Genomic DNA, 25,879 nt, shown 5'->3' with positions numbered 1-25,879 from the left:
GTGTGCAGGCTGGCTAACTGGAAAGCCGTGTCTAGCTAACAAAGTCAGTTAATAGTATGAGCTATTCTCTCATAAAAAAAACAAGTTTTCAACATACAAAAATACCAAGTTACTCTCACTTACAAAGCACTGTCTATAAGTCATTCATTCAAACTGGCAAAATCTAGGCCTACTCAAACAACATAGGCTATCTTGCCTCACCAAAATCAAAGAAGCTGTATTCCAAAGCAATGCTACCCAAAGTTTCCTAAATTGTTTCATTTTGATATCGATACTTTTAATGGCAGGCCTAGATTTGAATGAGTTAAAGACAGTGCTATGTATAGGCCTATGTGAGTAACTTTTGTACGTAAGCATTTTTGTACATTGAAAACGTGTTTTTTTATGAGATATCACTTCTTTTCGCACAGTGTTTGTAATGAAAAAGCGAGAACAGTAATGCATATAAATGTGGACTATGAGAAGTATGCACACATCTATATGGCCTGGCTATATTGTAGCCGGTTAACTGAACGTGTAGATGGCATGTCATAATGCAGTCTATACGTTCAGTGAAAGACGGGGTAGATGTGGTGCAAAAGCAATAATTGAGAAGTAACCGACAATTAGAGAGCAAATGAGCAAGTGTAAGAAATGAAAAAATTGCTTCAGGTGGGATTTGATCCATAGACCGTGATATTTACCACCATGCCACGAATGGACTAGCTGTTGAGACTGGAAATTTTCTTGGGTAAAAAGAGACGTTCATTTTGCGTGTGTATGTGAGATTTTGGCTGGTGTAGGTGAAGGATTGGCTAGTGAAAACACAAAATCCCCTTAGTTTGGGGCTTTATTGTGTGGACATGCAAAGTTGTTTATGAATTCTATCTCTTGAAATGGGGTCAGAATGTGCAGAAATTCATGTTTTTAAGGGCTGAGAGTCTGTGGCTGTTGCGGTTATTTCTGTATGGAACCCTGAAACGTGCCAAACTCTCAGTGCTGTATAGGTATGGGGCATGCCCCCGCCAAGGCGTAACTTGGCTGGACGGCATACCTGCCATCCCAATATGAGTGCACATGATGGCTTCTCCTTGTTCTCTGCAGTATCCCAGTGGAGATTCAGCTCTTGCCTGTGAGCGTCGCGCAGCTGGTGAATGCAGGAGCACCGCGCATGTCCTCCACACTCTAGTACTCACGTGGCCGCTGCCAGGACCGTCGCTGTTGTGCGCAGCAGTGCAGCTTTTACAGTGCGCCAGCGGTCCCGACGCACGGCAGCCGTCTCCCGGGGCGACCGCGGCGACGCGCCGCGACCGCTGTGGAGAACGTAGCGTGACTCAGTGCGCCGCAGAGGCTTCTCGCAAAGGCTCAAACGCGCCGCCGACGGAGAAGAGAAGCGCATCGCGCGCTAACGTCAAACGCTAGCAGCCCCCGCAGCCACGCTTTCCCGCGGATCTAGCGGCTAAAACACGCGCCGGCCGCCGAGTGTTGCTAACCCCTGATCGTAAGCGCGCCGCAAAAACCGCTGCGAGCGGCGGAGGATCTTTAGAGGGTGTCTGATAATTGCATTACACGCGACGCCGCTCCGCTCGACGCCGGCGCTGCCGCGTGCCGGCCGGCCTTTGCCACGCCAGGTATAATCTTCCTGAGGGAGTCTGTTAGGGGCTTTAGGGCGATGACATCATCAACGCGGTTAGCTAGCGCCGCGGCGCAGCGGATAACCCTTGTGCACGAACGGTAATCTGCCCCCGGCATCTGGACCCGGCGAGCGAAAAGCCGACTCCGGGACGCGGGACGCGGGACACGGGGCCCTGAAGGCTGTTCGGGGCCTGGCTGATCCGGCCGCAAGGGGCCCACGCGGAAGGCAGTCTCGTTTCCTCCGAGAAAGCGTTAATTACGTTCGCTCCACCTCCGTTAATTAACGCGCGCCACCAGCGGCAGCCCCCGGTGCAACGGAGCGGCTGCGAAAGTGCTTCCCACCCACCTACAAGACAAAACATGCATTCGACGGCGTCTCTGACGGTGCGTTCAGCCGAGTCAAAGCGCACAATTTCGGGCCGCACTCATTCTCTGGTCTTCTGCCTGTTTTCAACTGATCGCTAAGGAGGATCAAACCGGCAGTCTTCTCAGCGTTGCTAACCCCTGATCGTCCCAACACCTGCCCGGTATTATACAGTAAAGTCCATTACAGCAGACTGGGCGCATTAAGCAACAGCCTGGCCCCATAGTGTCAACACAGAAATAACTCGACTCCCCCTCAGAATCACACAACCAGGCTACAGTGTACAACACGGAAAGAGCTCCCCCTCAGAATCACACACAGAAACTACAGTGCGCAACACGGAAAGTGCTCCCCCTCAGAATCACACACAGAGGCTACAGTGCGCAACACGGAAAGTGCTCCCCCTCAGAATCACACACACAGGCTACAGTGTGCAACACGGAAAGAGCTCCCCCTCAGAATCACACACACAGGCTACAGTGTGCAACATGGAAAGAGTTCCCCTGAGAATCTCATACACACAGGCTACAGTGCGCAACACAGAAAGGGTTCCCCCTCAGAAACACGCGCAGGCTATAGAGTGCAACACAGAAACAGCTCCCCTGAGAACAACACGCACACACACACAGGCTATAGTGTGCAACACAGACACAGCTCCTCTGAGAATAAAACACACACACACACACACAGGCTATAGTGTGCAACACAGAAACAGCTCCCCTGAGAATCACACACACACACACAGGCTATAGTGTGCAACACAGAAACAGCTCCCCTGAGAATCACACACACAGAGGCTATAGTGTGCAACGCAGAAACAGCTCCCCTGAGAATTACACACACACAGGCTATAGTGTGCAACACAGAAAGAGCTCCCCTGAGAATTACACACACACAGGCTATAGAGTGCAACACAGAAACAGCTCCCCTGAGAATCACACACACACAGAGGCTATGGTGTGCAACACAGAAACAGCTCCCCTGAGAATCACACTCACACAGGCTATAGAGTGCAACACAGAAACAGCTCCCCTGAGAATCACACACACAGAGGCTATAGAGTGCAACACAGAAACAGCTCCCCTGAGAATAACACACACACACACACACACACACACAGAGGCTATAGTGTGCAACGCAGAAAGAGCTCCCCTGAGAATTACACACACACAGGCTATAGTGTGCAACACAGAAAGAGCTCCCCTGAGAATTACACACACACAGGCTATAGTGTGCAACACAGAAAGAGCTCCCCTGAGAATCACACACACAGAGGCTATAGAGTGCAACACAGAAACAGCTCCCCTGAGAATAACACACACACACACACACAGAGGCTATAGTGTGCAAAACAAAAACAGCTCCCCCGGGAATCACACACTCACACAGAGGCTATATTGTGCAATGCATTAATGCCACTCCCTGAGAATCACACACACAGATGTGCACAATGTGCAACACTGAAACTGCTCCCCCTGAGCCACCCTCAGACAGGAGCCACATCCTGAGGGACATAATATTAGCACACATAAACACAGACATGGATGAGGTACAGCAGACTGGGGGGATAAAGGTTAGTTATTCAACATAGAAAAACTGTTTTTCATTCACTTTGTTCCACTGTGCACATATTACATATATACCTTCATGCCTTCACATTACATCATTTTAATTCAAATTCAGAGCACAGTACATTTGAAAGCATTAAGGCCCTTGGAAGCACAAAGAACTAAATAAAACAGCACACATTAATTTATGCATGTACCACACATGTACCAGAACTTTCAAACACAACAAGCTGATTCACACCCCTGCTCCCCTGTTCCAGCATCAGCCTGGTAAAACGTCATAAACACACCCCGTAGATATGAAGACAGACAGACACACAGACACAGACATACCATGTCAAATACCAGTCAGGGTACACTTCATCAACAGACTGCATTATATTGCTCACTGTGTTTCTTTAAAGTACTACACATACAACAGGGACCGAATTTGATGTATTCATATTAAGGGATTGAACACAGTACAGTAACAGCAAACATTTGTCCCAAACGCTGTAGAACACAAACAGCAGGTGCCACCGTCTGAGAGAAGAGGCTCTAATGCATAATTCAGGCAGCGCTGACAGGGCCTGACCACACAGGCGTCTCCCGGAGACGGGGGCGGGGGGAGCGAGGGCCCTTACCTTTCTCGCTGACGGACTCGCTCTCGATCTCCACGTCCTCGCAGCTGGTGTACTCGGGCGTGGTGGCCAGCTCCTCCTCCGAGCTGCTGAGGGACACCTGCCGCATCTTGCCCAGCCGCTTGGTCTTGTGGGGCTTGGGCGGCGGCGGGCGGACCGACTCGGACTGGTCGGAGCTGAGCGAGTCGTTGCGCAGCATGGCGTCCATCTTCTCCCGCTTGCTCCGGCGCACGGCCGAGCCGGGGTCCAGGTGGTGCTGCTGCTGCTGGGGCGGCGGCGGGGGCCGGCGGGCGGGGTCCCCCATCCCGCCGGGCCCCCGCCGCAGGTCCAGCACGGGGCTCCGGTGCGGCGTGGGCGGGCTGCGGTCGGCCCGGCGGACCGGGCCGGGGGAAGTCCTCTCCACGGAGTAGGAGCGCTGGCCGTCGGGCGGGAAGCGGCGGTCGGAGGCGGGGTGGGCGCGGGACGGGCGCCCGCGCGGGTCGTCCAGCTCGGTGTAGGCCAGCGAGACGTCGCTGTGGCGACGCTCGTGCCGCGCCCGCGACACCTCGGCGTGCATGCGCATCTGCTCCTCGTAGGGCTGCGGCTTGACCGGGTAGCGGGCCAGGTTGGGGTCGCTGCGGTAACGGGCCTGGTACTCCTCCTCCCGCCGGCGCTGGAGCTCGTACTCGCTGGGCTGCCCGTCTAGGTCCTCGTCCGGCGGGTAGTCCTGCGAGCGCCCCCAGTGCCCCCGCCGGTCCTGGTACTCGCCGTGTGCCGCGTTGGCGTCCTCGTACATCCGTGGGCCCCGCCCCGCCCGGCGAGGGTCCCGATCCCCGTAGTCGGACGGTGATCTGGGCATCCCGCCGTCCGCCGGCGCATACTGCGAGCGCTCACCCCTGTCCTCCCTTTGGTCGTACGTTTGGTTTGGATCCCTGGATGCTGATGGGCTTCTTTTCCTGTCAATAAAAAAAATGAGCCAATCAGCGAGAGGGATGGGGTCCAAGGAGGGGGGGGAAATATGCCGGGCTCAGCAGCCGCTTTGTGTCAGGGGATGATGACTAACCATACAGAACTCAGCAAGGAAGTACGCTTTCACAAAACAGGCACACCATTTCTTTCATTCAAGAGCCACACCTTGGTTCAAATATCTAAAAAGCTGAAGCAGAATGAAAGTATATGAAGCCAAACTACAATATCCTCTGTCTAGGTGTGACAAAAATCCTCATTCAACAATATATACACACTAAAATCAACAAAAGGGCCCTTTCTTTTATTAATATTTCAACATTATCAACTGCAGGAGCATGAGCCTATTGTGATGGCATGCATATATGCAGTGTGCAAACAAGATTATGTGAAGTCAGTGGGATTACAATGGGACCAACAGCATGCTGTGTAATAAAACAGTTTAAAACTCTGATATGAAACTGCAGTTTCTCAACTTTATGTACCATCGTCCAAAATCAAGAATTTCCGATGCCAAATCAACTGCATCAGAATAGTTCAATTTCTTTGCCTATTTAGCTTCCCCTATTTGATCTTTCTAGGTTAATAAGCTGAAGAATTTCATTCACTCAAAGTATCTCTGTTTAAGAGCATCTACTAAATTATTTTAATGCAATGTAATGATGCATCCACATTATTTTCAGAGCAGAGTTACAATTAGAAATGTCCGCAATTAATATTTCATGCATTTACCATCTCGGGCTCTTCGGCCAGAATATTTACAGCCATTTATTTCCATCTCAAACTTCTGGCCCTCACATACGATTGTTAATGCAAGGGGCATCGCCACCATTTCACCGCATCATTCGCTAGGGCAGCGCGTAAGAACCGCGCGGCGTAGGAAATGGACTCGAGCCGCGCCGCAGACTGCGCCGGTGAGCGCACGCGAGCGCCGGAGAGCCAACGCTCCCTGAAAGCGTCCAGATGAAACCGGCGCCTCTCTGGCTGGTGCGCTCAAGTTATTTCCGTCGCGCCGCGTTTCCCGGGGCAACGAACGCAGCGGTCTGTCGGAGGAAGCGGCGGAGGAGCCTCGTCGCGTCCTCGACGGTTCTCCGCGCGCGTCGGGAGCGTACCGGCGCACCTCTCCGCGTGGGCGAGGAGAACTGGCTGCCGAAAGGCGCGGCGCCGTCCTGAATGACGTCTGAGAGAATAAAAATAGAGCCCTCCGAAAAATAATCATCAGCCAAAAGACGGCTTTATCGTACTGGAATGATAGTCTGTTAGCAATATGAAGGCTATACAGTTCTGTCATATGACATGGTATCTTGGGTCTAAACTGGTTGCTGAGTAGATGGTTGGGGTGAAAACATAAACCAGCAGAGCTAATGGATCTCCAGGACCAGGGCTGAGCAGGACTCCACGAGTCCTTGATGCAGTGATGCTCAACTTAGTCTAGAATCAAATCGAGATCGGTTTTAAATTATGGCTGAGGGATCAGCATGTGGGCGTGGCCAGTGTGATGTTTTATGATTTGGGTACGGATTATGTCTCAGTAAATATGGATGCTATTATAAATAGTAAAACACAAAAATATAACATTCCTACACTATTTATTTGCTTAACAGATTATTTTACTAGTGTTGACATTTTAATTACTCAGACGTGGGGCATGGTATTTTTCTGAAGCAATCTGGGTCAAGTACCCGGCTCAAGAGTACAACGACAGAAACCGCAAGGGTACTGCCTGGGGCCATACTTTAGCCTCAGAGTTAAAAGTCAAATGACATAAAAGACAGAAAGTTGTACAAATGCTGTTGACAATTTGCCAGTTATCTACTTACAAGCAAAAATGGTTGAAGGTCCGGGAAACTGAAATCTGTGAATTATTTGCTGATGTGCTGTTTTAATACTTTTTTCATTCACAAATGGGCCAGAAATATTTTTAAACAATTCTTGCAAAAAAAATAAAATGAAAAAACTTTGACGAGCCAGAGCCAAGACCGGCTTTCTTTCTCCCTTTCTCTAAATGCCACGTTTTCAAGCAGGCGGGGTTAGCTGGGTACAATGTACGTCACTAAAATGGAAAGACCAGTGAAATTCTTTCTACCTGTAATATGTAAATGATGCTCTCGTAATTTTATTACCAGCAGGCTAAGTTGGAGATGCCTAAGCATTGTGCCTTCACTGGATGCAGACAAACCAAGCCACTTTTTCCCCAAAAATGAAGAGAAGCACGAGAAATTGGTTCCAATTCCTGGAGGCCCACAGGCACTGCAATAACCTCAACAATATCTGTAGTGCCCATTTTCACAAGGAGGACCTCACCAATTATCAACAAAAACAATGTACCAGCTAGTGCTGGTGCAGTGCTTTCCCTCCCTTCACCTCCCTCCCAGCTGTTGCTGCTACTGAAACTCCTGGTGGTCACAGAACACACATGTGACAGATCTAAGTAGGCCTACCGTTAGTTAGCAGTGAATTAAATAGCCTTCTAGCTTAGATATGTGGAATCAAAGCCTTTCTTTATTCAAGTGTACTGTCCAGAGTTTAAGACTGCTGTCAAGTCTAATGTTAGTGTACAGTAGCTCAGTGTTACAGTGTTATGGCACATTTAATGATTTGCAGGTTTAACTATATGATGGTAAAGCTTATGTTGCTTTCCTTTGTTTTGTCTGGTAGTCTATTGTTACTCCTGTGGACAACCTGGTCTAACCCAGTGGCGAGGAATGGTTAACATATGAGGTTTCTTCTGGATATGAATATTAATAAGTGGTGGACACAAGCCCACTGTCCTTATATGCTGAACAGGTCACCATAATCGAATAGCGTTTATTACATTTTAATGGTGATAATTGGGTTAAAGACCTGAGAGAAATATCAAGAAGACAACCAATTTTCACTTCTGGGGAATATAATCACAATTTGAATCCAGTTTCCTGGACTTTTATCCAGTGAAGTTTTTTGTTATGAGTTTGTTATTTGCTATTTATATCCTTGAATCCCACATGACAGCGGATTTCTCACTTCCTGTCAAAACATGCAAAGCCAGTCAAAAACATCTACTGCAACGGGTTCTACTGTTTCATATGGATCTATTCAAACAAGAATTCCACCGGGACACTTTCCACTGCTGTCAGAACAGGGTCAGAATGTCAGCTCTCACTGACAATACGTCCACAGGCACATCCCGTTCTGGCATGTCCACATCTATGCCAATAATAATATTAAAAAGGTACAGTAGGGAAGAGCTACAGATAAGTAGGTGTCCGTTAGCTGCTCTTGCACAAGAGGAATAACAAAGCGCAAAATGGAGAATAAGCCCAGAGATCATGATCATCTGAAAGACAGGCTATTACAAAGATACAAATAAGAAGTACAATACCACTACAGCATGGAGTAGATGCATCTAGGCACAGGGTAAAAGATGAAAGAAACCAAAAACCTGTCCATCAGGCAAAAACCAACATATACCTTAAAGTGGTTACCCCCGCCCCATTAAACAGTTCTAATCCATATTTCCAAAAAATTCAAAAAGCAAACAACATGGTCGCGTCAAGTCCACTGCAAGCAAACGCACGTGTGCGTTTACACATCAGCTACGGCGAACATGTTCCGTACTTCCTCAGTGCAGCAAACTGCTGTCTGAGGTGGGGCGGGGGGATTTTCGAGGCCTTCGGTTCACAGGCGGGGGCTGAAAGTCAGCGGCGCGTCGGAGAAAGCGTTACGGACGAGCTCGTTTACGAGAGGAGGCTTCCTCGGATTGGCCTCTCCTCCGGGTCCCCCAGAGCGAGCCGCTGCCCACGGCCTCTCCGCGTCCATCAGGAGCCTCTGAGAGCAGAACCTGGCCACAGCCAAGCATCTTAAACCCTTCGCTCACTCACTTATTTAAGGCAAAATCTGCATACAGTTGAAAACATTTGTGACAGTCATACGGTGCAGCCAATCAGGTACAGCCAACAGGCTACTTTTCATCAGTAGTCCCTGCTGCATTGGCGATCACAGCACACGTCCTAATATGCCTGCAAACAAGTATAAGACAAGCTGGTTTTTTTATACCGCAGAAGTGTGTGTGAGAATGAGAATGCGGCGTGAGACTGAAAGCTTTGAGAAAAGACAAAGTGCCGAAGCGTTCGAAGACGCGCCGTCTGTCCACTGCTGTGGCTCCCAGTAAAGTAAGAGCTTCCTTATCAGAGAGGCCGAGTAAGAGCGCGGCTGTTTAAAATAACAGCTCCATGTCACACCCCAGTGGGCGTCTGGCAGCAAGCTTGGTTGCAGCGTGGAGGTGCATTTCTCACATTTGCCATGAGAGCTAGGCTGTGTGATTGAGATTTGTACAGCTGTGATTCCATCGTTGATTCATACATAAGTATGTTAGTCAGATTTTAGTTCAGCATAGAGGGAAATGACTGGCATCAGGGTACACAAATGTATTATAATCCTGATTGAAATTATTATTATTAGTATTATTATTATTATTATTATTATTCAAGTAATAGAAAAGCACATGAAATTCTACAGTGAAGACACATATAGGTGGAATACAACAGTAACAATAGTAAAAGCAGCACAGCCAGGTATCATAAAGGGAAGAAATGTTGTGGATATAAAAGTTAATTACAAGCCCCCAGGCATCTCTTTCCACCACCTGTGCATATATTTTCGCCATTGTGTATTTTATATTGAAGTCATTGTTATATACTGCATAGACAATGAACAAAAGCTAAACTAAGATGAACCCGTGCTAACTGCAGAAAACAGGGAGCTTCCAAACGTGTAGGTCCCCCCAACCATTAAAATTCAGGAATTGTGAAACCCTGTCAAACCATAGCCTGCCATGCCTACACAGAGCACAGACTCCATTGGGACAAATCTCCCAGAACAGCGTCTCAGGAACATGATGATACTTCCTCCATGGCATGTTCTGTGCCTCAGACCAGACCTAGATGTAATCACAAGCAGGGAATGTCTCCTCAGGATTGATGAGGGATTGTGCTACTCAATCAGCCAAGTTCTGTACATGACCATGATCTGAAGTTCTGCAGAGCTTTATTAATCAGGTATGGTATATCATTGTCATAGCTTCATTTGGAAATGGTACATTATTGGCTGGCCGCACGGAGTGTTTATAGGATTCAGTAGCCTTCTGGGCTACCGATCCAGTTCCAGCACAGAGCACGGTCAAGGCTGAGGGGCCTTTGGCATGTGGTCTGGGTCTGTGTGGACAGACTGAGCCTCTCCGGGGACAGCCTCCGTACCTCTCTGCCTCCACAAGGGTCCATAGCATGCTGAAGCTACACAGAGCAGGAGTCCATAACCATGCCTGAAAAGCATCTCCTTCTCTCCACACTAACAGGCAGATCACTGAAGCACATTAAAGGGGAGAGATGTATTCACAGCTCAGTGACAATCGGGCTCGCTGCGTCTACTGCCACACAGCAGTAATGACAATATATCACACATATTTCAATTAGAAATAATGCTGCAAGAACAACAAAGTGATTGACGTGAATCTTCCACTACTTCATTCAGGTAAGTTTACCTATCAAACCAATACACATATTAAATTCACTTTCTCATTTGAATTAAAAAGGAAAAACTATTGTTTGGTCTTGTCTAACGCATCAATGAACTCATCAACTACTAGTGAGCTGCTAGTGACTGTGGTGCAACAACGTCTACCATTTAAATCTTTTTTCAAGCATTTAACGCATCCGTATTACAAATGTACAAATTAACACTAAGGGCCAGATTTACTAAAGGATTGTGACTGCTTTTCTGATGCAAAACCAGTTGCTACAAGATTGCAATATTTACGTCAGAATAACTAAACAAAATCGTTATTAGGATGTATTTTGTGAGGATTACATCACTCTGAAACATTCCTTTTGATGCATGTGTTCATGCATATGTATACCTGGAGTGAGCACGCAGAAACAGGGTGGAGGTTATGTAAATTAGGCCAATTAAGTATTCCGTCTAATTTACTAAAGCATGCATTAATTGCGATTCCCTTCTTTGCGTGAATATTTTTCGAGCTTCTGAAAGCAGGTGCCAGAGAAGGGTGTCGGGCACACTAGCACAACAAAATGTGGAAACGGATGAAGGGGGCGCAGAATTCATATGCTTTATATTTCATCTTTACAATGTCCTTAAAATTTAAATAAACTGGAACAAAATCTAATGTCCTGGAAAATTTTTAAAAGTAGATTTTCTTAAAATAATTAATGAGGGCTTGGAACACATATGGGCATATTGGTGTCAGGTACCTTGCCCAGTCCATACTTTTCACATATTTCATCAACTTTAAAACGAGGGATTCATCTCTTACATGTACTAAAGTCTATTCAAAAAATGTGAAATGTAATCTATTTTTTTAAAGATTTCAGTGGGCTTCATGGGTACTCACCCTATGTCTGCTGGTTTGCAAACTGTTTATTTAGCCCTGCATGCTATAACTGAGTAATCCCTCCCCATGCCCTGGGTAGAGATGGAAAAACTAGCCAAAAATGTTTTGTTTTTACATGTGTATCTGTGGATGTGTGGGTGTGTATGTGGTGTGTGAAAAGTAGCATAGCCAAGCATCAATGAAATCATCAGCAACAACAATCACAAAGCCAGACCCCGTCCTCACCTCCTCCGCACCCCACCCCTTTCCGAGCTCTTAACTTTTCCGATCGCTCTCTCGCTCGATATCCGGAACGTCAGATGTCTCTTACACGGGCGAGGCATGTGGGTGATGCATAATTGATGGGCCCCGCACATTAACCAGGGCTTCATTGAGAAACTGAGTGTGGCTGCGTTAGTAATGATGTGCCGGAGGTCAGGGCAGGCGTGGTGGTCAGGTAGCGGAACGGGGGGGTGGGATCTAGCCTCCGAGGGAGCTTGTTTGCACGCTGAATCACTGTAAAAGCTCCCAGCATTCCCTGGAGACACAACCCCCCCCCATACCTCGCTCAGCTGACACAAACGTTACATCATCCCGGCTCTATGCGTTCGAGCGGCCCGTCCCGACAGAGCTTCAAACGTCAAACGGAAAAGTTCCCGCCCCGTCGCTGCCCCGTAAGCCAGCCCTCCCCCCCGCCTCGTCTCCGTAGCTGACGGCCGTCCCCGCCGGTGCCAGCGCCGATTCAGCGTTTTAGCGTCCGTCTGGGTTTTTACTGCCGTTTGACCCGCAGGCCGGGGGAGGCCGGCGCTAAACCAGGAAGCGCTCGGTTTCCGTCGGCCCGCGGGTCGGGTCCCGCAGAGCTGCACCGCGTGATGGACGAGCCCGCTCTCGCTTTGGCACCGCCGGCGTCGGGCCACCGCCGTTAAATACGAACCCAGCACAGGCTCGGCCTAGCTCCGGTCCCTGGTGGGGGGTGGTGGGCTAGGCTCAGAGGTCTGGGCTATCATCTATCAATCTTCTTCTTATTTTTCACTCGTTTCCTGAGTAACTTATTTGACAGGGACAGGGTACGCGCGTAGCGGGAACGTCACCGCGTGCTACGTAGCGGGCTGGAGTCGGCTCAGAGGCTAGCTTTCGTCCGCGGCCCTCGGGAAAGACCACCCATTTGCATTCCGCCGCCAGGTGCACTCAGTCGTCATGCTAGCGGTTAGCACGACTTCTCGCGCTCGGCTCCGGAAGAAAGAACCCTGACGGCTCAGCGGCGGGCGGGAGGTGCAGATGGAGATCTGCGGCGATTCGTTCACGGGAGGTCCCGAGTCGTGCCCCCCCGCCCCGACCTCACCCCCGCCCCAGCCAGCTGCTCCTGTTTGAAACTTCGACTGCGCAGCTCGCCGCTTTCAGAAGAGTTACAGGCACAGAACTGCGCTTTGGCCAGACTCTCGCAGCCCTGGCGGAAGAAGAGCAGTTTGAGCGTTTTGGCTCCGCTGCTCCTCAGGCACTCAAGATATTGAAGCGGCAACCGGGCCATCTTGCATTATCCCACATATGCTGGCACAGGAAGCCGTATCGCTACATCGGATGATGGAGTGGAGTTAATCCCACGCATGCTGTCTTCCGAGCCAGTGTCTAATGACTTAAAGCAGAACCAGCATATGTTCATGTCCAATATGCTAATCCTCAAAAAAGATTTTCAGCGTCTGCACTGTTCTCTCAGCTATTATTAGCGCTGTTGACAGAGTATGAATTATATGCGGAGAGCGGGCGAGAAGGATCTAGCACCTCGATCTTGTGAAAATCACAGGAACTTGGTGGGTGGCACGGTGTCGGAATTGTTTGCATTCTCTCAAACCTGCTGAAATGTGGACTGGTGCCTTCTGGGAAGGTGTTTTTTTTTTTTTTTTTTTTAGGGCTGCAGCGCAGCTGCGTGTGATGAAGTGTTTCCCGGAACTGGAGGGAGAGGTCTCCACGGTAGCAAATCAATGAAGTTTGATCCTGGTTATCATAAAAAAGAGGTTATGATGCGTACATCACGCTGGCTCCAGAGTGATTTACTCTTCTGAACATGGCACCTGCAGTGTGAGCAGAACCTTTTATAAGTGTTTAGCTAACCGTGGCTTCTCAGACTGAGTCTGCTCTCTGTTACTCACCCTCTCACTGAGTCTGCTCTCTGTTACTCACCCTCTCACTGAGTCTGCTCTCTCTGTTACTCACCCTCTCACTGAGTCTGCTCTCTCTGTTACTCACCCTCTCACTGAGTCTGCTCTCTCTGTTACTCACCCTCTCACTGAGTCTGCTCTTTGTTACTCACCCTCTCACTGAGTCTGCTCTCTCTGTTACTCATCCTCTCACTGAGTCTGCTCTCTCTGTTACTCATCCTCTCACTGAGTCTGTCTCCTGTTACTCACCTCTCACTGAGTCTGCTCTTCTGTTCTTCATCCTCTCACTGAGTCTGCTCTCTCTGTTACTCATCCTCTCACTGAGTCTGCTCTTTGTTACTCACCCTCTCACTGAGTCTGATCTCCCTGTTACTCATCCTCTCACTGAGTCTGCTCTTTGTTACTCACCCTCTCACTGAGTCTGCTCTCTCTGCTACTCATCCTCTCACTGAGTCTGCTCTCTCTGTTACTCACCCTCTCACTGAGTCTGCTCTCTCTGTTACTCACCCTCTCACTGAGTCTGCTCTCTCTGTTACTCACCCTCTCACTGAGTCTGCTCTTTGTTACTCACCCTCTCACTGAGTCTGATCTCCCTGTTACTCATCCTCTCACTGAGTCTGCTCTTTGTTACTCACCCTCTCACTGAGTCTGCTCTCTCTGCTACTCATCCTCTCACTGAGTCTGCTCTCTCTGTTACTCACCCTCTCACTGAGTCTGCTCTCTCTGTTACTCACCCTCTCACTGAGTCTGCTCTTTGTTACTCACCCTCTCACTGAAGTCTGATCTCCTGTTACTCATCCTCTCACTGAGTCTGCTCTTTGTTACTCACCCTCTCACTGAGTCTGCTCTCTCTGCTACTCATCCTCTCACTGAGTCTGCTCTCTCTGTTACTCACCCTCTCACTGAGTCTGCTCTCTCTGTTACTCACCCTCTCACTGAGTCTGCTCTCTCTGTTACTCATCCTCTCACTGAGTGGGTGGAACAGGTGAGTACAAGCCTAAAGCAGGTGAGAATTCCAAATTGTGAGAAAAGAAAAAAAAAAGTTTTTTTAAACTGTAGAGTTTAAACTGTACAACTCTATTGTCCATTGCCTGTCCATCAGTATTAAACATGAGAAGTGAATGAAACTGAGCCATTCTTTATGAGATGAAGTACACAACATGGCCCTAAAACAGAAAATGTTGAAATTTAACAGAAAGCAAAGATCATTGTTTTGTGTGTGTATAAGCCTATTTCACAAGATGGCGACCAAAACCGGATGTAGGGATACTTTCTTTCCGGTTACCGTTGCTACGGACGCAAGTCCATTGCTGACAGCGAAAAATTGAGCCTAAACAGCGATGTGTGTTCTCACAGTCCCTGATAGCTCTGCCAAAGTTCACTGTCCGATGTTATCCGCATTGTCGAAGCATTGCCAGTGAACGTTAAGCGGTCTAAACTGGACATGGGCTATAAATTCTTTTTTGAGAAGTTTATATTCGGTTATGAAGGTAAGTATAATGTTAGCTCTGGTTCACAAGAAAGCTAAATAGCTAGCTTGCTAACCACAACAAGTTAGCCGATTAAAGAGATGTTGCACTTCGACATAACATGAATTCTTTTCTGGAGGCGACTCCATTGTGTTTTCGTAGCGTGAAGCAACATCTGCTGTCCGTTAACAGCGTCTCTGTTCCACTCGGTTGTCCCGAAAATGAATGAATAGGGAGCCTGACAACTGTGAGGAAAAGCGATTCTGTTAATGTTGACGGTCAGCAGGGGAGGCAAATGCTATGTAAGTACAATGTGTTAGGCTCCACAAAATTACTTATGTTATTATACCGAAGTGAAAGTTTTGTACTACCGTTACTATTTTGTGACATGTTGTTTGTGCTGTGCTTGTTCTAATAAAGATTTATATTGCTTGTCAGATCGCCTGTGTAATGGTGTTCAGTTCACTACCGAGCTGTTTGTTTTAATCGCTGATAAAAACTACCCACACATTTTTAAATCAGCTGATATATCTTAAGTAGGCTTGTCGCGATGTCCGTCAATACATTTTGTAATTATAATGAACAACTAAAATAAACATGCATCTGCAGTTTCAACATTGAATATCCAAATATGTGCTTGCTAACAAGCTAGCTGTCTAAAATGTAATTTGCTAATCATAACATAACATATAGCTCGCTAACTGATTTTATGACATTCCAAGTTCCAGCGCACACCAAACTACAGAGGAAGAGGTCTGCATGCTATTTCGCCGAGGCTCTCAACCAGGCGAACGTTTCCTTGCTCCTGTTTACAACCTGAGACACTTCTCCAAACCGCGCAAAGAGTACAGATGAGCTGCTTAAACTCTGAATAACTCGCGAAGTCGGTGTTTGAGGTGCTTGGCTAAGTTAGCTAGCTAGATGCGTTTCCTCTTTCAGTTTAAAATGAGCAATGACAGTGTTTCCAAACGTGTTTTTGACAATGTTGCCTTGATTATATAACCAAGGGCAAAGTATTCACACACATGAATTATTATTTTTTGTTTCTCAAAGAGTGGTAGAGCCTATGTTTGGTGGAACTGTCATGGCAGGCGCACTGCCGCTAGCCATCTTTCCCGAATATATAAATTCAATTCTGAATATATAAGTACAATTCCTCAAGATATAAATTCAATTCCCGAATATATAAATTAAATTCTGAATATATAAGTACAATTCCTGAATATATAAATTCAATTCCCGAATATATAAATTCAATTCTGAATATATAAATACAATTTCTAAATATATAAATTCAATTTCTGAATATATAAATTCAATTCTGAATATATAAATACAATTTCAGAATATATAAATACAATTCTGAATATATAATACATTCGAATATATAAATTCAATTCCCGAATATATATATTCAATTCCCGAATATATAAATACAATTTCTGAATATATAAATTCAATTCCAGAATATATAAGTACAATTCCTGAATATATAAGTACAATTCCCGAATATATAAATTCAATTCCCGAATATATAAATTCAATTCTGAATATATAAATACAATTTCTGAATATATGAATTCAATTCCCGAATATATAAGTACAATTCCTCAATATATAAATACAATTTCTGAATATATAAATTCAATTCTGAATATATAAGTACAAATTACAAATATATAAATTCAATTCCCGAATATATAAATTCAATTTCTGAATATATAAATTCAATTCTGAATATATAAATACAATTTCTGAATATATAAATACAATTCTGAATATATAAATACAATTTCTGAATATATAAATTCAATTCTGAATATATAAATTCAATTCCCGAATATATAAGTACAATTCCTCAATATATAAATACAATTTCTGAATATATAAATTCAATTCTGAATATATAAGTACAATTCCCGAATATATAAATTCAATTCTGAATATATAAATTCAATTCCCGAATATATAAATACAATTTCTGAATATATAAATTCAATTCCCGAATATATAAATACAATTCTGAATATATAAATACAATTCTGAATATATAATTCAATTTAAATATCATAATCATTCGAATATATAAATACAATTTCTGAATATATAAATTCAATTCTGAATATATAAATACAATTTCTGAATATATAAATACAATTCTGAATATATAAATACAATTTCTGAATATATAAATTCAATTCCCGAATATATAAATTCAAGTCCCGAATATATAAATTCAATTCTGAATATATAAATGCAATTTCTGAATACATAAATTCAATTCTGAATATATAAGTACAATTTACGAATATATAAATTCAATTCCCGAATATATAAATTCAATTCTGAATATATAAATACAATTTCTGAATATATAAATAGAATTCTGAATATATAAATACAATTTCTGAATATATAAATTTATATTCAGTTTATAATCAGGCATATCACAAGACAGCCGTTTTTATTTTTTGAATAATTTCTTTTTTTTTTCTTCATGGGCTACTGAGTTAGAAAAACAAGTTTAACATTAGCATCAGTAAAATTTGACAGTACAATCAAGGATAAGCAAACAAAAACGTTAAATAATTAAAATTTGAATGAGGCAATAATTCGGACTTCATTAAGGGGTCCTTATTTATGAAATTAATAATCTCTTAACCAGCGAGAGTTTCATAGAAACCCTTGCTGCAGCATGCGACAGAAGACCGTGTTATGGCTCAATGGCAAGCTCCAGCGCACACCAAACTACGGAGGAAGAGGTCTGCACGCTATTTCGCCGAGGCTCTCAACCAGGCGAACGTTTCCCTGCTCCTGTTTACAACCTGAGGCAATTCTCCAAACCGCGCAAAGAGTACAGGTGAGCTGCTTAAACTATTTGAATAACTTGCGATGTTGGTGTTTGAGGTGCTTGGCTAAGTTAGCTGTATAAAATAATAAAAATATTAAATATACAAAAATATATAATTCACTGTCAAATCAAAATCAAACAGGCCTAGTGATTGTAACAGTTCTAGTTTTTTCCATTTTCGTACCGCACTCTAGTCTGAGTTGGCCTGCTTGAGAACGGCTAAAAACACGAAAACAATTCATAACAGGTAAAGATGGCTAGCGGCAGTGCGCCTGCCATGACAGTTCCACCAAACATAGGCCCTACCACTCTTTGAGAAACAGAAAAATAATAATTCATGTGTATGAATACTTTGCCCTTGGTTATATAATCAAGACAACATTGTCAAAAACACGTTTGGAGACACTGTCATTGCTCATTTTAAACTGAAAGAGGAAACGCATCTAGCTAGCTAACTTAGCCAAGCACCTCAAACACCGACTTCGCGAGTTATTCAGAGTTTAAGCAGCTCATCTGTACTCTTTGCGCGCTTTGGAGAAGTGTCTCAGGTTGTAAACAGGAGCAAGGAAACGTTCGCCTGGTTGAGAGCCTCGGTGAAATAGCATGCAGACCTCTTCCTCCGTAGTTTGGTGTGCGCTGGAACTTGGAATGTCATAAAATCAGTTAGCGAGCTATATGTTATGTTATGATCAGCAAATTACGTTTTAGCCAGCTAGCTTGTTAGCAAGCACATATTTGGATATTCAATGTTGAAACTGCAGATGCACGTTTATTTTAGTTGTTAATTGTAATTACAAAATGTATTGACGGACATCGCGACAAGCCTACCTAAGATATATCAGCTGATTTAAAAATGTGTGGGTAGTTTTTATCAGCGATGAAAACAAACAGCTCGGTAGTGAACTGAACACCATTACACAGGCGATCTGACAAGCAATATAAATCTTTATTAGAACAAGTACAGCACAAACAGCATGTCACAAAATAGTAACGGTAGTACAAAACTTAATTCAGAGATATTTCACTTCGGTATAATAACATAAGTAATTTTGTGGAGCCTAACATTGTACTTGCATAGCATTTGCCTCCCCTGTTGACCGTCAATGTTAACAGAATCGCTTTTCCTCACAGTTGTCAGGCTCCCTATTCATTTATTTTCGGGACAACCGAGAGGAACAGAGACGCTGTTAACGGACAGCAGATGTTGCTTCACGCTACGAAAACACAATGGAGTCGCCTCGGCAATGCTTCGACAATGCGGATAACATCGGACAGTGAACGTTGGCAGAGCTATCAGGGACTGTGAGAACACACGTCGCTGTTTAGGCTCAATTTTTCGCTGTCAGAAATGGACTTGCGTCCGTAGCAATGGTAACCGGAAACAAAGTATCCCTACATCCAGTTTTGGTCGCCATCTTGTGAAATAGGCCTATTGTATGTGGTGTGTTTGAGTGTGAATGTGATTTGCAATCAGCTTAGTTTTTAGTGACTAAACTTTAAGTACATTTGCATCGTGTTGTCCCATTGTGTTATTTACAGGTGATTTTACAAGATGTGCCGTAGCACTGAAAATGTAATCCCTGGTTAGTGGGCTCAAACTGCATTGCACTGCATTTTTTTGCTTCCTTCTTCAAGAAATTTGAAGTAGCATGCATATTTCCATATTAAAATGCAGGCTGTGATATGATCTGCCATTTTAATGTATCTTACTGTACACAGTTTTTCCTGAGCTTGCACACACCAAGCCAGGCATTTTGCACCACGGCTGTAGCTATATATGCATGTTCATGTGCATGTATGCTATTACCACATGACACATTCAATCTGGTCCGAACATGCATCTAAATAACCAGTGAATAAACTGCAAAACTGCAGTATACACAAATGAATGTGAACTTGTCAATCCTCCATTCACTTTCTAACAAGTTTCTAACAATAAAGTTGCGACCATCATGGTGAACACAAAATGAACACGACAGCCTGGCTTTCAAATAGTTTCAAACACTATAGTGATCACAAAACCAAACCATTTCTACATCACATGCAATGTTTTAAGCAGGATCACAGCCTTCCCACACTCTCCTTGTTTTTCAGAGAGCTTTGATTTTTGAGAGCCACAGCTCAGAAGCTCTTCTCCCTGTACCATTTCAACACTGCCCCTGTCTACTGCCGAAAAAAGCCTTGATTGCATTCATGTTGCTCTATCCAAGGGATCCATTTTGTTGAAAGTATAACAATATTTAAGGAACTGTTTTCCAAATATGCAGAAAGAAAAACACTATTTCAGAACTGTCTTCATCCTTTCTAAAAAAAAAAATATGGATATTGGGGGCTACTAGTTGGCTCAACCTGCTAAGACTTTATATTACATTAAATTCATTTAGCAGATGCTTTTATCAAGAGAGACTTAAAATATAGAAGAAACATAAGTGCATTAATCTGATTAATATGAGCAAGAGTGCCAGACCTTGCTAACACCAGCCTATTTCCAGACCAGTGACTAAAAATGAAACATCACTAAAGCACCAGTGTAAATTAGCAATGCTAAAAATTAATACAGATTACATCCATATCAAACCCTAAGAAGAGAAAAATGAATATAAATATGAACTAAAACCATTAAAAACCATAACCTGAAAAGGTGGTAGTACTAGGGTGGGGATTGGAGGTGAATAAAGACATGTACTGAAGAGTCGGGTCTCCAGTCTGGACAACGATTCAGCCGTCTTAACCACTGCGAGGAGCTTGTTCCAGCACTTGGGGGGGGGGGGGGGGGGGGGGGGGAGTACAGACAGCCATTTTGACTGCATGGGACAAGCAACCACAGGTAGGAGGTATTGATTTGGAACACTGATTGGAGGGATGGTGGAGCTGTTCCATTCACTGCCCTGTAGGCTAGCAGCAAGGTTTTAAATTTGTTGTGAGCTGTAAGAGCGAGATGAGGAGGGGTGTGACTATGACATCAGCTTGCTCGAGAAGGCTGCAGACAAGCTGTGCGACTACACTCTGCTGCTACATGAATAGAGGAGGTCATTAACGGTTAACCCTAGAAGAGCTCTGAGTGAGCTCTCATGTAACATCCAGACTGAGGGATACATCAGTGGAGAGAAATTGGAGGAAATGTAGAGCACCTCAGACTTAGCCCAGTTGAGCTTAAGATGATGTTCAGCCATCCAGCAAAATACATCCTTCAGGCGAGCTGAGATGTGAGGTCAGTGGGAAGAAAAGAGGGGAAAAGCTGAGTAACATCATCATAGGAGTGATATGAGAAACCATGGTAGGCAATGACAGACCCAAGAAGTTGCATGTAAAGGCAAAAGAGGCGAGGCCCGAGTACAGATCCTTGTGGGACATCTGTAGCAAGGTCAGCACCATGAGAAAAGCCACCATAACCCTAAAGGCCATCCAGAGATGAGTGTGCATTCGTCCTACTGCCAAGTATGATGCAAATGTTGACTATGGCCAGCAGCTATTCAAGGCGGTACGTTAAATCCTCCGTGGGGTGGGAGGGTTTTGGTCAGCAGGACTGTCCAAGCCTGAGGGCACAAGAGCAGCTCCGCTTGTTGGCTGGGTACCTGAAATCTTCCTGTACCAGCTGTGTGTGAAACATACTCCCTGGGAGCAAATGACTGTGCAACTCAGCCGGTGGATTGAGCAGTGAACACAAAACGCCAGCTGCCAGCACACATTTCGGAGGAGAGCACTGGCTCGTCGGCGTTCTCTCAAATGGACACGGGCAATGCAGCGTTTGACAGGCCTGCGAAGACAACTCTGCATTTCAGACTGGAAGAAGCTAAAAACCCCGGGCTCAAAGCTGATTAAAAGGGAGCCCATTATGCTGCTTTCCTCATTCTCCTACATCATGTGTTTTGCTTTCCTTTGCCCTCAGATCCTGTGCAGTTGTTTATTTTAGCTGCTTTGTAACCTGATTACAATGCATGCGCTCCATTAATCTGTTCCCTCCCAAAAAACCCTGGAAACACTAATTTTCCCACAAATAATGTGCCCTTCACTTTCTACTGCGGCTACCTATTTTTATAATAAAATAAAAATGAGTAATTATTACAGGAGTATAAACATGCTATACTACACTTATAAAGATATGTAAAATTACATTAACTTGTTATTGAGGTTGCGCCATACGCATTTCCCCTGGATTAGTTTTATGTGTTTGCTGAGCATAAAGAGGGTTTAATTAACATTAAGCTCTAATTAACCGTGTGTTATACGATAATAGGAAGATGAAAGGATTTGCGCTGAAATGCAATGTCTTCATTTAAAAAGTCCTGACGGGGGACAGAATTCTGTGTGTGTGTGTGTGTTTGTGTGTGTGTGTGTGTGTGTGTGTGTGTGCCTGTGTGCGTGCGTGCGCGCGTGTGTGCGCTCACAAAGCTCATATCTCCCAGCTTTGGCCCACAGCACAATGCATTGTGCTTTGCACAATATGAGCATTCCGCTGGGCGCCGTCAATTAAAATCATTCAGATGTCAATAATGACATGCGGTCTTAATATTGGATACGGTTTAATCCTCTCAGCATTATAATGGAAAGGGCTTTTCTCCTCTAATTTACGTGTAGTAGATATAAATCCAGCGTTCAGTTCTGTTAAGCCCTTAACAAATGTTTTATCCTCTCGGACTATATTAGACGCTGATCCCCCCCGTCCATTTTCCAAAGACGTGCAATACACACACAGGGCGAACCGCAGAACGTGACGGCACAGAGGGCGTGTGGGGCTCTCTGCAGCTGTACAGCCGTGGCGCTGAAGACAAAGATGTTTATAATGCATAACTCCAATGCCCTGGTGTATTTCCAACCACCACTCAAAGCGCAAGCTGCGGACGAGCGCACGCGTGCGCAGGGCACACGGCCGCCGCTTTGTCGCGTTTGCCTGGTCACAGAAGCCCATTTGCGCCCGTTCTTTTTCGAGGTTCGTAATTTGGTGACTACAGCAGGAGCGAGGGCACATCAGCTGGGTACTCAACAGTAAATAAGCAGGGCTTTTCGAAGGCTAATTTGTCCCCGCCCCACTCCAGGGACACTACAGGCTAAACACATTCACACAGCCATTTTGTCTCATTTTTGCCGCTGCTTACAACACACTCTCAGAAAACAAGGTACAAAAAATTGCCTAAAAGGTGCAAACGCTTTTCAATGGGGTGGTACCCAATGGGTACATAAAATTGTATCCCAGCCAACAATACAGTATTCAATTGTACCTGTTTTGCTTGTAAAAGGTACTTATGGAACATTACTGTCCTTCTCTTAAGAAACAACAAAAATGTACCTTTACTCTTTATCTTTATTTCTGACAGAGCAGCCAGTGACAACTCAAGTTAACATCACACCCTTCCTTTCTCCCCTACATATAAAATAACTTCTATTTTGAGTCTGCAGAAACATCTACCAAATCTTTGCCCTTATTTGCCATTTGTTCAATTACTGCTGTCTGGGAAGTTGTAGGAGCCATTAATAAAGTGAAATAAAAAGAGGTTTTTCCACATCCGCGCAGGAGCGGGAGAAAGTGGGTCAGCAGCTGTGGCGGAGGACTTCTCATCCAAACGCGTAAATATGAGAGCAGGAGAGGCGCCTCCCGTCCCTGCAGCGCCGACACACTTTCGCTCACACTTCTGAAACTACCGCCAGCAACTTTAAGGGGCGGTGGGAGGCGGTGGGGGGGGGGGCTTTGGGGGAGCGGGAGGGTTCTGCGACCGAGGGGAGCGCGGAGGGGGTCCGTTTTTTTTTCTGGGGAGAACACCGTCTTCCTCTCGCTTTTTTCTTTCTTTCTCTGAGTTGCGTTCGTTTGTGGTTTCTGAACAGGAACGCCCGGTCGTTTTTCTGCCGGGTGACAGCGGGGTTCGGCGTGTCGGTGCTGCCGTCGCTGCCGGTCTTCTGAGCGAGACGGACGGCTCACGCAATTACCCGACGGCAAAACGTGTCTCCCTGAGAGCCCCAGAATCTTCCGTTTCCTCTATATCTATCACGTGCCTAGCTCTCTATTTCATATGCATACAGATCACCTTAACATGGCCTTAACTTTTCAATTTTGGTGGATTTTGGTGACATCTGTGGTGACTAGCGGTTACAAAAGTTCATTTTCACATTCCAGATGCCAGAGTAAGACGACTGCCTAGAGACAAGCAACGAAGCCGTATGACACGGCAATACTGGCCAACATATCAAACCTAATTTTAGATGCTTTTTGGATTTTCAGTTTTGTATCCGGCATGCCAGTTCCTGCGCATGCATCATCACGTTTGCGTGCTTGGCGGGATTGTCGCACCCGACACCTCCAGCGAAAAACAGCACATTACAGTAGAGGAAAAATTTCAAAAAGCAAACACATTGAATCGATATCACTACAAATATGCCAGCCTGGAAAGGAATTGAATATGGAATTTCTCAGTATGAAAAAATGAAGAATTGACCGTTCAAATATTGAACTTTCAAACCCGCTCAGTCCACACAGACACCAGCTTCAGATCGGTTTTCGATCGGTCCCGTTCTCGGATCTTTGCATTTGTTCGCTCGCCTCTGAGAAGCTGCGTTGCAGCGGCAGGTAAGCTTGCGTCCCACGAGCGCCGCCGAAAGTTGTTACATAAAAAAGCTGGAAGCAGCTGAGGTGAAAACAGAGGTGGCGGCACCCGTCGGAACCGCGCCGCCTCCAATCTTCAGATAAAGGAGAGAAGTAAAACGAAAACAGACGACTGCTGCTCTCCTATTAAAGCAAATTCACCTGCTAATAACTATCTATCGTCAGCCTGTCTTTGTTGAAATGAGTTAGCACGGGAAGAAACAAAGTCAGTTTAAAAAAGTTCTGAGCAGTTATTAGCCACATATGCAGCAAGATGCACTGCGCTTGCGCTAAACCGTCATTAGCCGCTAGCGCGGCGCCTGTACCTCTCGATCAACAGCTGCACATCTGGGTAGCTTCGACCATCTCGTGCAGGCGGATGCATCAAATCCCCTCCCGGAAAGGCGTGTCCCCGCAAATCCCTCCGCGGGTCTGCGCGGTCACATCCGCAAAGCTCCCGCGCGGGCGACGCGCGACTTCCAAACGGCTCCCGCGACAGCTGGCGCCAGGTGGTCCTGTGCTCTCAGCCCCTCCAGCGCACGGGCATCGCACCCGTTACCAGCTCGAGCGGCGTCGTCGTAAAAAACGCTCCGCGGAACCCGGAGCCGAAGGAAGGAAGACGCCGAGCCTGTTGACCTGCTTGCAAAGGCTGCTGGGAGCCCCGGAGCAGCGTTACCGTTTAATGCTGTTATCACAGGCTGTATATAGCTGGAGGTCAGGCAAGATTTTACCCTGCAAGGAGGATTATGGTACTTAGCTGATTACAGGCTGGTGGTTATTGCCTACGAAACGCAGACCCTGGGAGCTGGCCTGTTCACATGTAGCATTGTGTCCCCAGATAATTACCCTCAGACCAAACAAAAGCTGGGTCCCCCTTTCTTTTGTTTTTTACAGGGGAATCGGCAACCTGAAGTGCATTACAAAAACGTTACCTGCGCAGAGCATCGCTAAGTGAATCATTACATTTTACAGTTGTTTTTGTTTTTAACGAGCAACTGTTATAAGGAGTCTTCACTCAATAATGTGTTTTAATGCAGCCACGGAGACCAGTCACAAAAGGTGAGCCTGACGGCTGCGCAGCGATTTCGGGGGGGGTCAGCTAGGTCACGCGAGATTATGGCGGGATGAAGCACAACAGAACGCCGGCTTTACATGTGACAGCAGAGGAGGGGGTGAGAGAGAGAGAGAGAGAGAGAGAGAGAGAGAGAGAGAGAGAGAGAGAGAGAGAGAGAAACAGAATAAAATGAAGTGAGTGAGAGATAGAGAGAGATAGACAGAGAGAGAGATGAAGAGAGAGAGAGAGAGAGAAAGGCTGAATCACGGCTCAAGGCGAAGCGATGCCTGACTGAGGAGC

The 25,879-nt window shown here is 45.6% G+C and overlaps 1 protein-coding gene across 48 annotated transcripts in view; it reads right to left on the bottom strand.

The window, feature by feature from the left end:
* The window catches only part of rims2a (regulating synaptic membrane exocytosis 2a), a 251,613-nt gene that overhangs the window by 129,225 nt on the left and 96,509 nt on the right, over positions 1-25,879 (bottom strand). For 47 of the 48 annotated variants that reach the window (XM_064308375.1, XM_064308452.1, XM_064308208.1 and 44 more), the window contains one exon: positions 4,170-5,101. In XM_064308375.1, the coding sequence (XP_064164445.1) occupies positions 4,170-5,101 (932 nt within the window). Of the gene's footprint in view, positions 1-4,169; positions 5,102-24,851; positions 25,339-25,879 lie in introns of those variants that run through there. The other variant, XM_064308535.1, reaches the window with a different exon arrangement.

Source organism: Anguilla rostrata, chromosome 1 (genome assembly GCF_018555375.3).
Source record: "Anguilla rostrata isolate EN2019 chromosome 1, ASM1855537v3, whole genome shotgun sequence".
Classification (NCBI taxonomy): Eukaryota; Metazoa; Chordata; class Actinopteri; order Anguilliformes; family Anguillidae; genus Anguilla; species Anguilla rostrata.
This window is presented reverse-complemented; position numbering and strand designations above follow the sequence as displayed.